We start from the raw sequence: 12,676 nt of genomic DNA, 5'->3' as shown, positions 1-12,676 counted from the left end.
TTTGATACTTTTTTGTTTTTATTAAATGTTGAATTCGTTAATAAGTGGACAGAAATTTTACCATAGCTTATAGTTTTGATGATAAAACTCATATTTTTTTTAAGAATTATGCACACTAGCATAACAAATGGAAGTAAAACATAATTGTCGTTTATTCGTCTTATCCACGGCAGAAGACGAAAAAAAAAACATTATAAGAGATAACGTTAGAGATTTTGAGAAACAAAAATTGCTAGACCCAATTATGGCTATGATAAACATCTAGATTCTAGAATGGTAGTTTTCATAAGTATGGTTTATTGGATTAGGTTTATACAGTTTACACACCATAGTGGCTTGGTAATCAAAACCAATGGAAAATAAAATAGGGTTTGTTTGCATGCTAGTACATTTTGAAAACTTAATTGGTAAACTAATACATTTACTATTCAAAATTAGAAAAATAAGTGTTGTGTAATAGAGAACGTGTGAGATATGAGAGATTGTGGGACATATGCTTGGACGAGAAGATTACCAAAAAGGTATGTGTGTGGGTGAGAAATAAAGTTTTTTTTTTCTTTCAATCATAATTATTCAAATAATTGTTAATATAATTTTTTTTTGAAATTTTCTTGGATACAAATAGGTATATTTTTTTCTTTACAATTTGATATTAATTTTATTTAATAATTTTTAAATATATTATATACATCTTTTGTATCCGTACACCTTATTTAGTGTACAAATGTCTATACACTTTAGTAAGTGTACAAACACATAATATTAAGTGTACATATGTAATTTAAACAAAATCATTGTGATACAAATATTTGAAACCCTAAGAATTAAACAAATTACACAAATTAAATTTGTATACTTAATAATGTGTACGAACATTAATAATGGATAATGTCTGTACACTTAATAATGTGTACGGATACAAAATTTGTAAAAAAAAAATTAACATTATCAAATAAAATCATCAAACAAAATGCATATCAAAAAAAAAACTTAGATTTTTATACATCTTTAAAATTTTAGAAAACCAATTTTAATTACCTAGCATTTTTGTTTTTAAAATTGTTGAGAGCATATTAAAAAAAAAATTAGAATCTAAATAGCATGTGTTGGATCAATAGAAATACTTCACCACTCCAAAATATGAAATGTTGATGAAGGTTGAAAAGTCTTATGAACAGTAGAAAACAGTAAAAACATGGAATTTGCTAATTATAAATAGTGATTGTACCAAATATTTGTTTTGAAAACTGTCTATTTTACCAAATAACTCAATAAAATACCACTATAGTAAAATGCCGATATTATCCACGTAGGTCTGTTCCTCAAATAAGGGTGGATTTGTCATTTACAAACAGCTGATCACGCACATTTCACTTGTCTTCTTTATTAGTTTTCTTTTTCTTCTTTTTTTTTTTTTTTTTTTTTTTTTTTGTTTTTAAAGCTTTTTCTAAATTACATACATCAAATTGTGTTGTGTGTGTTCGTTTTTTTTACAGAAACAAAAAAAAAAAACCAGTAAGGATTAAGGAAAAAATAAAAAATAAAAATCAGAAAATAGTTTTCTCCAGAAATCGAATTCGAGAAACGGGAGTAACAAGTGGTAGCCACAGATGAGTTCATCGTTTTTGTTTTTTGACCAGATCTGATTTTGATTTCGTCTTTGACGTTCAATAATCCAATCCGCTCTTCTTCTTCTTCTTCTCCGATCGCGATTTTCATCTGACCAGAGAGAGAGAGAGAGAGAGATGTCAGACGCTCTTTCTGCGATTCCGGCCGCTGTTCATCGCAATCTCTCCGATAAACTCTATGAGAAGCGCAAAAATGCTGCCCTTGAGGTTTCTCAATCTCTTATCTCCTCTTTTCTTTTGCCTCTCTTATTTAGGGTTTTTCCTTACTTTGTCTTTCAATTGTTTTCTAAGATGATGATAGTTTCTTTTTTGTAATCTTCGATTATTGTTGTGTGTGTGTAGCTTGAGAATATTGTGAAGAATCTAACTTCTTCGGGTGATCATGACAAGATCTCCAAAGTCATTGAGATGTTGATTAAGGAATTTGCCAAATCCCCTCAAGCTAATCATCGAAAGGTCTCCCCCAATTTGCATTTGCGTTTCTCTACTTAGATCCGAGGGTTTTCCGATTTTTTCCTTTGTGAAATTGCTTTGATCATTGGGGCTTTTTTTTTTTTTTTTTTTGGTATAATAATAATAGGGTGGTCTTATTGGCTTAGCTGCTGTTACAGTTGGTTTGTCTACAGAAGCTGCTCAATATCTTGAGGTATTTATATATTTATCTATGTATGGAGTGTGAATTGTTCAAGCATATGATGCACTATATATATAACACATAGTTAATCTATCTGCTCATAGTAAGATTTGAAAAGCTATGATTACTGTTCTCTTTTTTTCTATGTATAATTCCATCTATGGTATTTGTCTACTTTCTTTCTTGGATTATAAAAACGTTTTCTAATGTTTCTTTTTTCATTCATGACATGTGAAGCACATAGTGCCACCTGTGATTAATTCCTTTTCTGATCAAGATAGCCGAGTTCGGTACTATGCATGTGAAGCTCTATATAACATTGCAAAGGTAAAAGATTTTACTAGTAGTATCCATGTGTTTTCAGTTCATTCTTCTATGTGATACTGTCATTGATGCACAGTTGCCTTTTTTTATTTCTGGTTTACTACTACAGGTTGTGCGAGGCGATTTCATTATTTTCTTCAATAAGATTTTTGATGCCTTGTGCAAACTCTCAGCTGATTCTGATGCCAATGTCCAAAGTGCTGCTCATCTTTTGGATCGCCTTGTTAAGGTGTGGACAGTTTTTTTTTTCTTACACATGATATTTTGATTTTAAACATTACGCTGAATTAGAGTTAAAACCTTGTAAAGCAGGATATTGTGACGGAAAGTGATCAGTTCAGGTTTGTCTAGTTAGCTTTTTTTGGGTCTGTGTATCAAAACTATATCTGTCACTATTAACTTTACTTGACGCTCCATTTCTTTTGGATTTGGATTTTTGCAGTATTGAGGAATTCATACCTCTTTTAAAAGAGCGCATGAACGTTCTAAACCCTTATGTACGGCAATTTCTGGTAGGATGGATCACTGTTCTTGATAGTGTTCCAGACATTGATATGCTTGGGTTTCTGCCTGACTTTCTAGATGGTAATTGCACTTTTGCTAACTTCAGCTTGATGTATATTTTGTTATTTGTGTATCAGCTGACGCAACTTGTCATTGAATTTCAGGGTTATTCAATATGCTGAGCGACTCTAGTCATGAAATACGACAACAAGCTGATTCAGCTCTTTCAGAGTTTCTTCAAGAGATAAAAAATTCACCAGTAAGACTTCTGTTGTTTGGCCTTATTTTTTGGACTAAGAAAAAAATCCTGCTAGCAAATTCCTTTTCTCAACTAATTTTCTGGAGGTCTATCTTTTCTTGTTAGCTCGTCTACTTTTTAAAGACAATATTTATGTTTCATTGGTAAATTACTGACTCGAGCGGTGCTACTGTTGAAGTCTGTAGATTATGGTCGCATGGCTGAAATACTGGTGCAGAGGGCTGCTTCTCCTGATGAATTTACTCGATTAACAGCCATCACGTGGGTAAGCAGAAAAAATCATGCTTCTTCTTGGCCTCTTCCAGTTACATATATGGGTACTTTGACTTCTCAGGAGATTCATATACTAAGAATATCTGCTTTTTATTAAATGTCTTTTGTAGATAAACGAGTTTGTAAAACTTGGGGGTGACCAGCTCGTGCGTTATTACGCTGATATTCTTGGGGCTATTTTGCCTTGCATATCTGACAAAGAAGAGAAAATTAGGGTGGTAAGTTTGCTTCTCCTCCTCCCCGGTAATTGAAACTGTAGGTTTTGTATGCAACTTTTCACTTTCTTTGTTTTTTCAATTTTCTTTCCACAAGGTTGCTCGTGAAACCAATGAAGAACTTCGTTCAATTCATGTTGAACCCTCGGATGGTTTTGACGTTGGCGCAATTCTCTCTGTTGCAAGGAGGTTAGTTTTTCTCTATCTTTGTTTTTTTCCTTTTGAATGATATAAAATCTCGCCTATTTTTGTGATTTGTGAGTTTTTCCATCGAGCAGGCAGCTATCAAGTGACTTTGAGGCTACACGAATTGAAGCATTGAATTGGATATCAACACTTTTAAACAAGCATCGTACAGAGGTAAAGAAACTGGTTTTTGTTTGGGCATCATTCTTTTCAAGTTTGCCCTTTTGGTTTGTTGCTATATAACTAAATTGCTAATCTTGTAACAGGTCCTGTGCTTCCTGAATGACATATTTGACACCCTTCTAAAAGCACTATCTGATTCTTCTGACGACGTAAGTTTTATTCCCTGACTGTTTGTTTGATTGGTTGTTGAACTTTGTATGATATGTAGGTTTGGTTTTGCCTGGTAATGAACTTATTTGATATTTGAACTATCTGGACTTGAAAATATACTTTAGGTGGTGCTCTTGGTTCTGGAGGTTCATGCTGGTGTAGCAAAAGATCCTCAACACTTTCGCCAGCTCATTGTATTTCTAGTCCACAATTTCCGAGCTGATAATTCTCTTTTGGAAAGGTTAGTTGCATCTAATAATCTGCCTTTAAGTTGCTGGAAAGAACATATTTATTTAGTTGGCCAAAACATTTCTCTTTACAGGCGTGGTGCCCTTATCGTCCGAAGAATGTGTGTACTTTTGGATGCCGAAAGAGTCTACCGAGAGCTCTCAACAATTCTTGAGGGAGAAGATAATCTTGACTTTGCCTCTACCATGGTTCAGGTATTATCTCCTTTTCCTAGATATCTTCAATTAAGGAATGTTTTAAGGTCAGTACAGTGAGTTGATTGTTTTTGTCTGCGTGGCTTATATTAGCCCTTTGAGAGTTGACTGGGTTTTTCTCACTTTGAGTTATTAATCACTAGACTGCCTTTTTGTTTTATGTTTCAGGCATTGAATTTGATTTTGCTTACTTCCCCGGAGTTATCGAAACTACGAGATCTATTAAAAGGTTCACTCGTCAATCGCGAAGGGAAAGAACTTTTTGTTGCCTTGTATACTTCATGGTGCCATTCACCCATGGCAATTATAAGCCTGTGCTTATTAGCTCAGGTAAAAATCAATAAGAAATGTAAATTTAACACAATGTGATTGTGTTGACTATCTGTATTGAATATCGAGGAAACAAAATTATTGACAGGCTTACCAGCATGCGAGTGTCGTGATTCAATCATTGGTAGAAGAAGACATCAACGTCAAATTTCTAGTACAGCTTGATAAATTGATCCGGCTTCTTGAAACTCCAATCTTTACTTACCTTAGGTTGCAGGTTTGCTTGAATTTTTTCAACCAATCCGCTTACTTTTATGATTTTTTTCGTTTCTACCAAAACCTTTTTTGTCTTCTGCAGCTTCTTGAACCAGGAAGGTACACGTGGTTGCTGAAAACACTTTACGGTCTTCTAATGTTACTTCCCCAGGTAAAACGAGAAGAAAAGAAGAAACAGACTTATTTGGTCTGTTGCAAAATTGCTGTTTTTTTTCTTCTGAAAATTGTTAATTCCTAGTTTTTTTTTTTTTTTTATGTATGCAGCAAAGTGCGGCATTCAAGATACTTAGAACAAGACTCAAAACTGTGCCAACGTACTCATTCAGTACTGGAAACCAAATAGGAAGAGCAACTTCAGGAGTTCCTTTCTCTCAGTATATGCATCAAAACGAGGACGGTGACTTAGAAGAAGATAATGGCAACAGTCCCCACCAAGGAATCAATTTTTCTGCGCGGCTACAACAGTTTGAGAACGTACAGAATCTGCATCGTGGCCAGGCAAGGACTAGAGTGAACTATTCATATCACACTTCCTCTTCTTCTACATCAAAGGTACACAGAACGCAGCACATTTATCTTAAGGCTTGGAGTGTTGAATGTTATTAGACATAGATAGGCTCATGGTGCTTTTTATTGATCTGTTAGGAGGTGAGGAGATCTGAAGAACAACAACAGCAGCAGCAACAGCAACAACAACAACAACGACCACCACCTTCCTCGACATCATCATCAGCTGCAGACAACAATCGACCTCCATCAAGATCTTCAAGAAAAGGCCCTGGTCAACTACAGCTTTAACCAACCTGGTAATCATAAATAATAAATAATATCCATCCCCGACAATCATCATCATCATCTTCTTCTTTGTGTGGACACCACCGATCCCTTTTGTCTCCTGTAAAATTGTATATCTCTTTTTTTAGTAACCCTTCAAGTTTCCTCGGAACTTGGGGAAAAGCTGCGGTCGTGTGTCCATCCCTCTCTTTTTATCCCTATCTCGATCTCTCTGTCGGGTTTTTTTTTTTTTTTTTTTTACGAGAGATTCTTTTTCAGTCCACCTTATATATTTTTTTTGGGGGTTCGTTTCATGAATTTGTTTCATTGTTTGGAGTCTTTATATCTTACCTTTTGTGGATGTAAGAAAAAGAAGTGACCATGTGGTTTTGTGTTGTTTTTTTATAACTGGAAAACCACATGAGGTTTGTAGAGGTGACTTGTTAGATATTTATGTTGAATGATGCTCTCTTTTCCACAGATTTATACAAAGTTTGCTCATAAGCTGATTGATTAACATTTGAAGGGTTCATATGATAGTGCTCATCGTCGAATTATCAAAACTTACTAGTTCCTAACGCATGATTCACTATTACTTGAATGAACACTTGAATCCGGTAGTACAAAAGAAACAATAAAGATATCATATATGGTATACTGGTGGCGACTTTATTGCTACTATATACTGTATGATACAGATACTACAAGAAGATTGTTACTTTCATTTATTCTAAGAATACACAAGAGGAGAGAGGATCTATACAAAGAGGCTTCAGCAGCTACTAAGTGTTGAGATTCAAAGAGCAATAATCTTCTCGAAATCTGATTCATCTTCAAAATCAGAAACATGATGAGAGTAAGACCATGAAAACGACTTGCTACTCCCTCTCCTAATCCTTCTCTGCGAATCACTACCGCTCCTAAACCGCTGCCGAAACACGAAGTAACACATACTCACCAATGTCCCTACCAAGATGGGTGCTCCAAGCAACATCACCCTTTGTAAGAGATGTCTAAGGCATTAGAATGATCTCCAGCTTTGCAATCTTCTTCAATCATCAATATTTATATTACACTTAAATATAGTGACCCTTTCATAATTGCATTTCAACTAAAAATTTCAAATAGATTACATAAAGTAGTTGTTACAACTTGTAGATAGATAATGAACTTAATCACTCGGTCTACATAAACCGGATTCTCAATTGCATAATCTAATAGTTTAATACTCCATCCGTTTCAAAATACAAGATGTTTTGAGTGAAAGCACGCAGATTAATAAATAACCACTTAAAAAAAGTTCAACTAATCATAAACAAGACTGCATAAAATAAATAATAAGAAAATAGAAAAGTAATCTAAAAGTTACCTAGAAAGTTGAAAACATCCTATATTATGAAACAAAGAAAAACCTCTAAAACATCTTATATTATGAAACGGAGGGAGTATGTAATAATAATAACCAACATTTATTTAAAAAATTATTTTCTTATTGCAGAAATTCAAATTATAATAATTTCTGTTCTGGTTTTGTTTTGTCCGCACTGCGTAATTTCAGTTTATTTCCTAGTAATCTGCATCTATATCATAATTTCAGTTTATTTCCTAAACCAAAATTTCTATTCCAGATTATGTGGTGGGGGAAAGGAGGGTAAACATACAAATAAAAATTCTGTGTGGTGGGATCATGAAAATTCTCCAATACCATACGAGCTGCCAACTGCAGACTTCTATGAAGTATTCTACAAAGGAATGAGAGATGAGGGCTTCACTTGGGAAGTGGTCTCAATCAATATTTGCGTGGAGTATACAAGTTCGATTGAAGAAAGTGTCTCTCAGATTCTGACAAAGCATAAAAATATTACAATCAACTATACCCATCAATACAAGAGTAAGTAACTATATTTTATTATTAGTTGAATAATATCCCAAGCAGTGGATGAACTAATTAGATATTGTATAGATGATTGGCTAGCGAATAAGCCAAAACCTCATAACACTATGATAATAGCAAGCGATAATGGATACATTGAAAGTTTATAAGCATTAGAAGAAAATGGGCATTTTACGATGGTGCTATATACTTTTAAAGGAGTTTAGTAACTTATTGAATAAATTGATTATTTATTAGTTTATATTACATAAATATTTTTTTAACTAAATAGCTCTCAAAACTTGTACAAATATTATTAAAAAATTCACTTAATTATGGTTTATAGCTTTCTTAGTTTCTTCAATAGTTTTTTCACTGTCAAATAAATGCAAAAAAACTTACATATTATTTATTATATTATTTAGATTCATTATGAAAATAAATATTATTCGATATGATTAATTGAAAACTAAAGACGCTTTTCCGAAATGATTGATGAATTCATATATAAAAATCATATGGAAAATGATTCATTTATATTAATATAAGTGAGACCAGAACCTAACTTATATATATTTACAATTTACAATAATTTGGTTTTAATAAATTAATATAAACATATTATATATATGTTAATTAACTTTATACTGATATATGATATATGATTAGAATAATATTGATAAGTGAATAGAAATTGAAAAATAGTTACATAGTAATTTCATGTGAATTATTTATCTTAAAATGAATAAAAAATAAAAGCAAAATAGAAAATATGCAACATATCCTAAGGATGACAAGTAGAATTGAAAATAAAACTGTACATCTTGATGTTCATAATATAAGAATAATATATATGTAGTACTAATAACCTTAAAAAAATTAAGAACAATTTAGATGATAGAAAAATTAAATATTTCATCATATTTTTTAGAAAAATATCACATATATATATATATATATATCATATCTTATATATCTATCATACAAACATGTTGAACTTCTTATGAACATAATAGCATATGCTACACACATGTTGAACACTTACATAAAGTATATAAGAATTGCAAAATTGCAATAATTAAATATTAATATCTTTTATTATTTATTCTATTTTTAATTGTCATTAAAATGCTATAAAAAATAACATAAACACAAATAAATAATTGCAATTAATTAAAATCTAGTGCTTTAAAATATGGATATGATTATAAGCTGATTGATTAACATTTGAAGGGTGCATATGATAGTGCTCATCGTGGAATGATCAAAACTTACTAGTTCCTAACGCATGATTCACTATTACTTGAATCCGGTAGTACAAAAGAAACAATAAAAATATCAAATATGGTATACTAGTGGCGACTTTATTGCTGCTATATACTGTATGATACAAATACTACAAGAAGATTGTTACTTTCATTTATTCTAAGAATACACAAGAAGATTAGAGAGGATCTATACAAAGAAGCTTCAGCAGCAACTAAGTGTTGAGATTCAAAGAGCAATAATCTTCTCGAAATCTGATTCATCTTCAAAATCAGAAACATGATGAGAGTAAGACCATGAAAACGACTTGCTACTCCCTCTCCTAATCCTTCTCTGCGAATCACTACCGCTCCTAAACCGCTGCCGAAACACGAAGTAACACATACTCGCCAATGTCCCTACCAAGATGGGTGCTCCAAGCAACGTCACTGTAATGGCCATCCATGAATTCCCCTTTCCCACAACCGCAAACGCAATCGCCAAAAATGCTCCGAACGTGCATGCACAAGCTGCCCACATTAGCTTATTCACAACAGACACAACTTTCTTCTGCGCCCGTGTGTCCCATGCAACCAAAGTTATCTGAACCACCACAACCGCTAGCGATATAAACAGCGATGTCGCGTTTAAAAGATAGAAAATGCGGAATCCAGTTCTCCCCGCGATATCGGCTTGTCCCACATGCGGCCCCTCCGTGAAGTACTGGCCCGGCAAGTTGAATATAGCCAAGAACGCTATGGAAGCAAACAGAACTGCCACCACCGTTATCGAGTTAGTCGTGTTCTGAACTGCTTCTCTGTGGAGTTTCCTCAACTCTTTCGCGATCCCAGAGACACGGCGGTTGGTTTTCTCATTCTGCAAAAGCTGAGATTGCACCTCGTGTTTGATATCGCTCACTGCTCGCTTCAATGCTCTCGCCTCATCTTCCCGACCAATGAACCTCCCGTGCTTAGCACCAGCTTCTACTAACGCCTCATTGATCTCCAAAGCGGATTCGCTATATTGCAGCTTATCAGCCAAATCCATAGCTGTTTCTTTCTGGAGGTTAATCGCATTCACTTCAATCGCCGTAAAGGTCAGCAATAAGCTCGTTATCTAACAAACAAAACCCCAAAGGCATCTATCTATGTAAGTATCATTATAAGATATTTGAAAGAAGAAAGGAGCAGTGTATTATATAATACCTGTGGCCGGGCCTTTCGAGTAGAGATATGCAGAGCAGTGTTCCCTTTACGATCTCTCTCATTCAAGATCGTGTAATCAGCTTGTAAAATCTCTTCAACTACTTCCATGCTTCTCCCCTTAACAGCCATGTGAAGAGCGGTCTGGCCTTTCTTATCTTTGATACCAACGATCGCTGCGTCTTTCTCAATGAGAGCTTTCACTATCCTTAGAAGCCCGTACCTTCCCGCTGTGTGCAGAGATGTCTTCCCGTTCTTTCTCACGATCATTGCACAGCTTGGATCAACACCAAGCATAGCATTTACTATTTCTAAGTGATCTTGAACCGCAGCTGCGTAAAGCGGACTCGTATTGGAAGCGTCGCAGATTCTACAGAGCTCTGGCCATAATCTCAGTAGCTCCTTCACAATTCCTGGAGATCATCCATAAGCAGAAGAGCCCAAAAGGGTCAAAGATCACAAACACAGAGCCAAAATTTTGAATATTTGAATTCAGAAACAAAAAAAGATTCATAACTTTTAAAGTGATAATTGCAGAAATTGGGTTTTGGATCAGAGAGACATACCCAAGTGACCTTTCTTAGCAGCGACATGAAAAGCGTTCATGTCGGATTTGGATCTGAGCTTAACTGTTTCCAAACTACAAAACCTAATCAAGTAACTGAAAATGTCTTCAAGATTCTCAGCGGCGGCGATATACAAGGCGGTCTCTCCGGCGTCGTTTTGCACAGACATAAGCTCAGCGACGGCGGAGGAAGGCGATGACTCATCAATTATCAGCTCGTCTTCTGTTATATTATCAACCAACTGTTGGAGTTGACTAAGATCTCCTGATCGAACAGAGGAGAAGAAAGCTTGGTGAGTAAGAAACTTCATCTGCTTCATCTCCATCTCTGTCTCTGTAAAAGCTCTCACCTTTCTCTCTCTAAACCCAAAAAGTTCTCAACTTTACACAGACTCAGTACTCTCTCTCTCTCTCTCTCTATCTCAAGAAGTCTCAGCCAAAACCCATCAGAAAAACAGATTCGATCTCCAAAAAGCTATTTTTTTTAGTTATGCTTTGCAATGAAATTGGGATTCATGTGAAACCGTGTTTGAGTTCTTTGCTTTTTTTTTGTTTTGTTTGATTGCTCTTTACAATATTAAAAAAATTGTTCTTTAAGGTTATATGCTTTTTTTTTTTTTTTTCTGGTGACACTAAAAAGAAAAAGATAATGGGGGAATCTTTCTTTCTCTCCATCAATCGAAACCTGAATGGTCAGTGTGTATTTTATTTTCCCCTTCAATAATTCGTTTTCTGTGTATTTTTAATTATGTATTTTTATTTTTCTGTTTTTGACGAGACAGCAACATTTTTTTTGTTATAACAAATTATTTTTTTGTACTTGTATATAGATAACGTATGTGGACCGTCGACAGTTGGAATATTTTTTAAAAAATTTGGAAATCTATGTCAAACGACATGTGATTTTCAATTATGAATATATATTATTATCAATCAAGCTAACACTAAAAGAACATGATGTAATTTTAAAAAACTAAAAACAGACTACATGTATGTGCAGGCCTGCTTTGCACACTGCAGAGAATTACGAGAATAAACTTCTGTCATGTAAGTTATATGGCTTTTTACTTGACATTTTGCCCCCAAAAAAAGTTAATACTATTATGACTTACAAGGAATTTTAGCAACTTTATCATCAGTAAAAAGAAGTTTTAACTGGTGTGTTTCGTGTAGGCGTATTCTTAAAACAAATTTTAATATTGTGTATTTGTGTCAGTGGGATTTTGAGTAGGTTTTATATGCATGGTTTAGACTTGTTATCCTGTTTGGGGTCTCTTGTATGATTTGCACTTTGCACCTTGGTGAATGTCTTCTCTCCAATACCAGAGTTGGGAAAGAAAAAAAAAAATTGTCCCAAAGCCCAAATACAACTCAATTATTTTGAGAAAAATGGGTTGATGACAGGACGTCTATCTTGTTAAAAAACCCCCATGTTTATTATGGGCTTACAAACCCCATGTTTGTTAAAAGCCCATTATAATTATCAAAGTAAACTCTTTGTCCTTCTTCTTTTGTGTTTGCATATGAATGAATGGGATGCTTCACGTTGACGTCAAACAACCCACCGTCAACGTCTCCGCAACGGAACCACCACCGACCCAAATGACCGGCATCACCGTCAGTTCAACAGTTTCATATAAGTCTTAATTCATTGTATTGATAGTTTCAGAAA

The 12,676-nt window shown here is 34.2% G+C and overlaps 2 protein-coding genes across 5 annotated transcripts; one reads left to right on the top strand and one right to left on the bottom strand.

Moving 5' to 3' along the window:
- The first annotated feature begins 1,357 nt into the window (after positions 1 to 1,357).
- Positions 1,358 to 6,599, top strand: LOC104793817 (protein VAC14 homolog). 4 transcript variants are annotated; one of them, XM_010520246.2, is made up of 20 exons: positions 1,358 to 1,835; positions 1,971 to 2,084; positions 2,209 to 2,274; positions 2,500 to 2,589; positions 2,696 to 2,815; positions 2,899 to 2,927; positions 3,029 to 3,171; positions 3,255 to 3,349; positions 3,528 to 3,614; positions 3,733 to 3,840; positions 3,935 to 4,026; positions 4,116 to 4,197; positions 4,290 to 4,355; positions 4,482 to 4,597; positions 4,679 to 4,799; positions 4,968 to 5,129; positions 5,218 to 5,346; positions 5,428 to 5,496; positions 5,610 to 5,897; positions 5,991 to 6,599. In XM_010520246.2, exons 1-20 carry the CDS (start codon positions 1,746 to 1,748, stop codon positions 6,141 to 6,143), a joined length of 2,220 nt encoding a protein of 739 aa, XP_010518548.2. In that variant the 5' UTR covers positions 1,358 to 1,745; the 3' UTR covers positions 6,144 to 6,599. The 4 variants fall into 4 exon arrangements, 2 of the variants coding, with proteins under 2 accessions (XP_010518548.2, XP_087311756.1); XM_087455630.1 differs by having other exon boundaries at positions 1,401 to 1,835; positions 2,896 to 2,927; XR_015560212.1 differs by having other exon boundaries at positions 1,405 to 1,835; positions 5,218 to 5,339.
- A 2,736-nt stretch (positions 6,600 to 9,335) lies between these two features.
- LOC104789932 (ankyrin repeat-containing protein At2g01680) lies at positions 9,336 to 11,731 on the bottom strand. Its single transcript, XM_010515595.3, has 3 exons — positions 11,006 to 11,731; positions 10,443 to 10,852; positions 9,336 to 10,353 (listed from the first exon to the last, which is right to left on the bottom strand). Exons 1-3 carry the CDS (start codon positions 11,328 to 11,330, stop codon positions 9,487 to 9,489), a joined length of 1,602 nt encoding a protein of 533 aa, XP_010513897.1. The 5' UTR covers positions 11,331 to 11,731; the 3' UTR covers positions 9,336 to 9,486.
- Positions 11,732 to 12,676: the final 945 nt, after the last annotated feature.

The sequence above is a fragment of the Camelina sativa genome, chromosome 6 (genome assembly GCF_030686135.1).
Source record: "Camelina sativa cultivar CO46 ecotype springtype chromosome 6, ASM3068613v1".
Taxonomy (NCBI): domain Eukaryota; kingdom Viridiplantae; phylum Streptophyta; class Magnoliopsida; order Brassicales; family Brassicaceae; genus Camelina; species Camelina sativa.
Note: the sequence above shows the minus strand (reverse complement) of the source record. Positions and strands in the feature narration are given on the sequence as shown.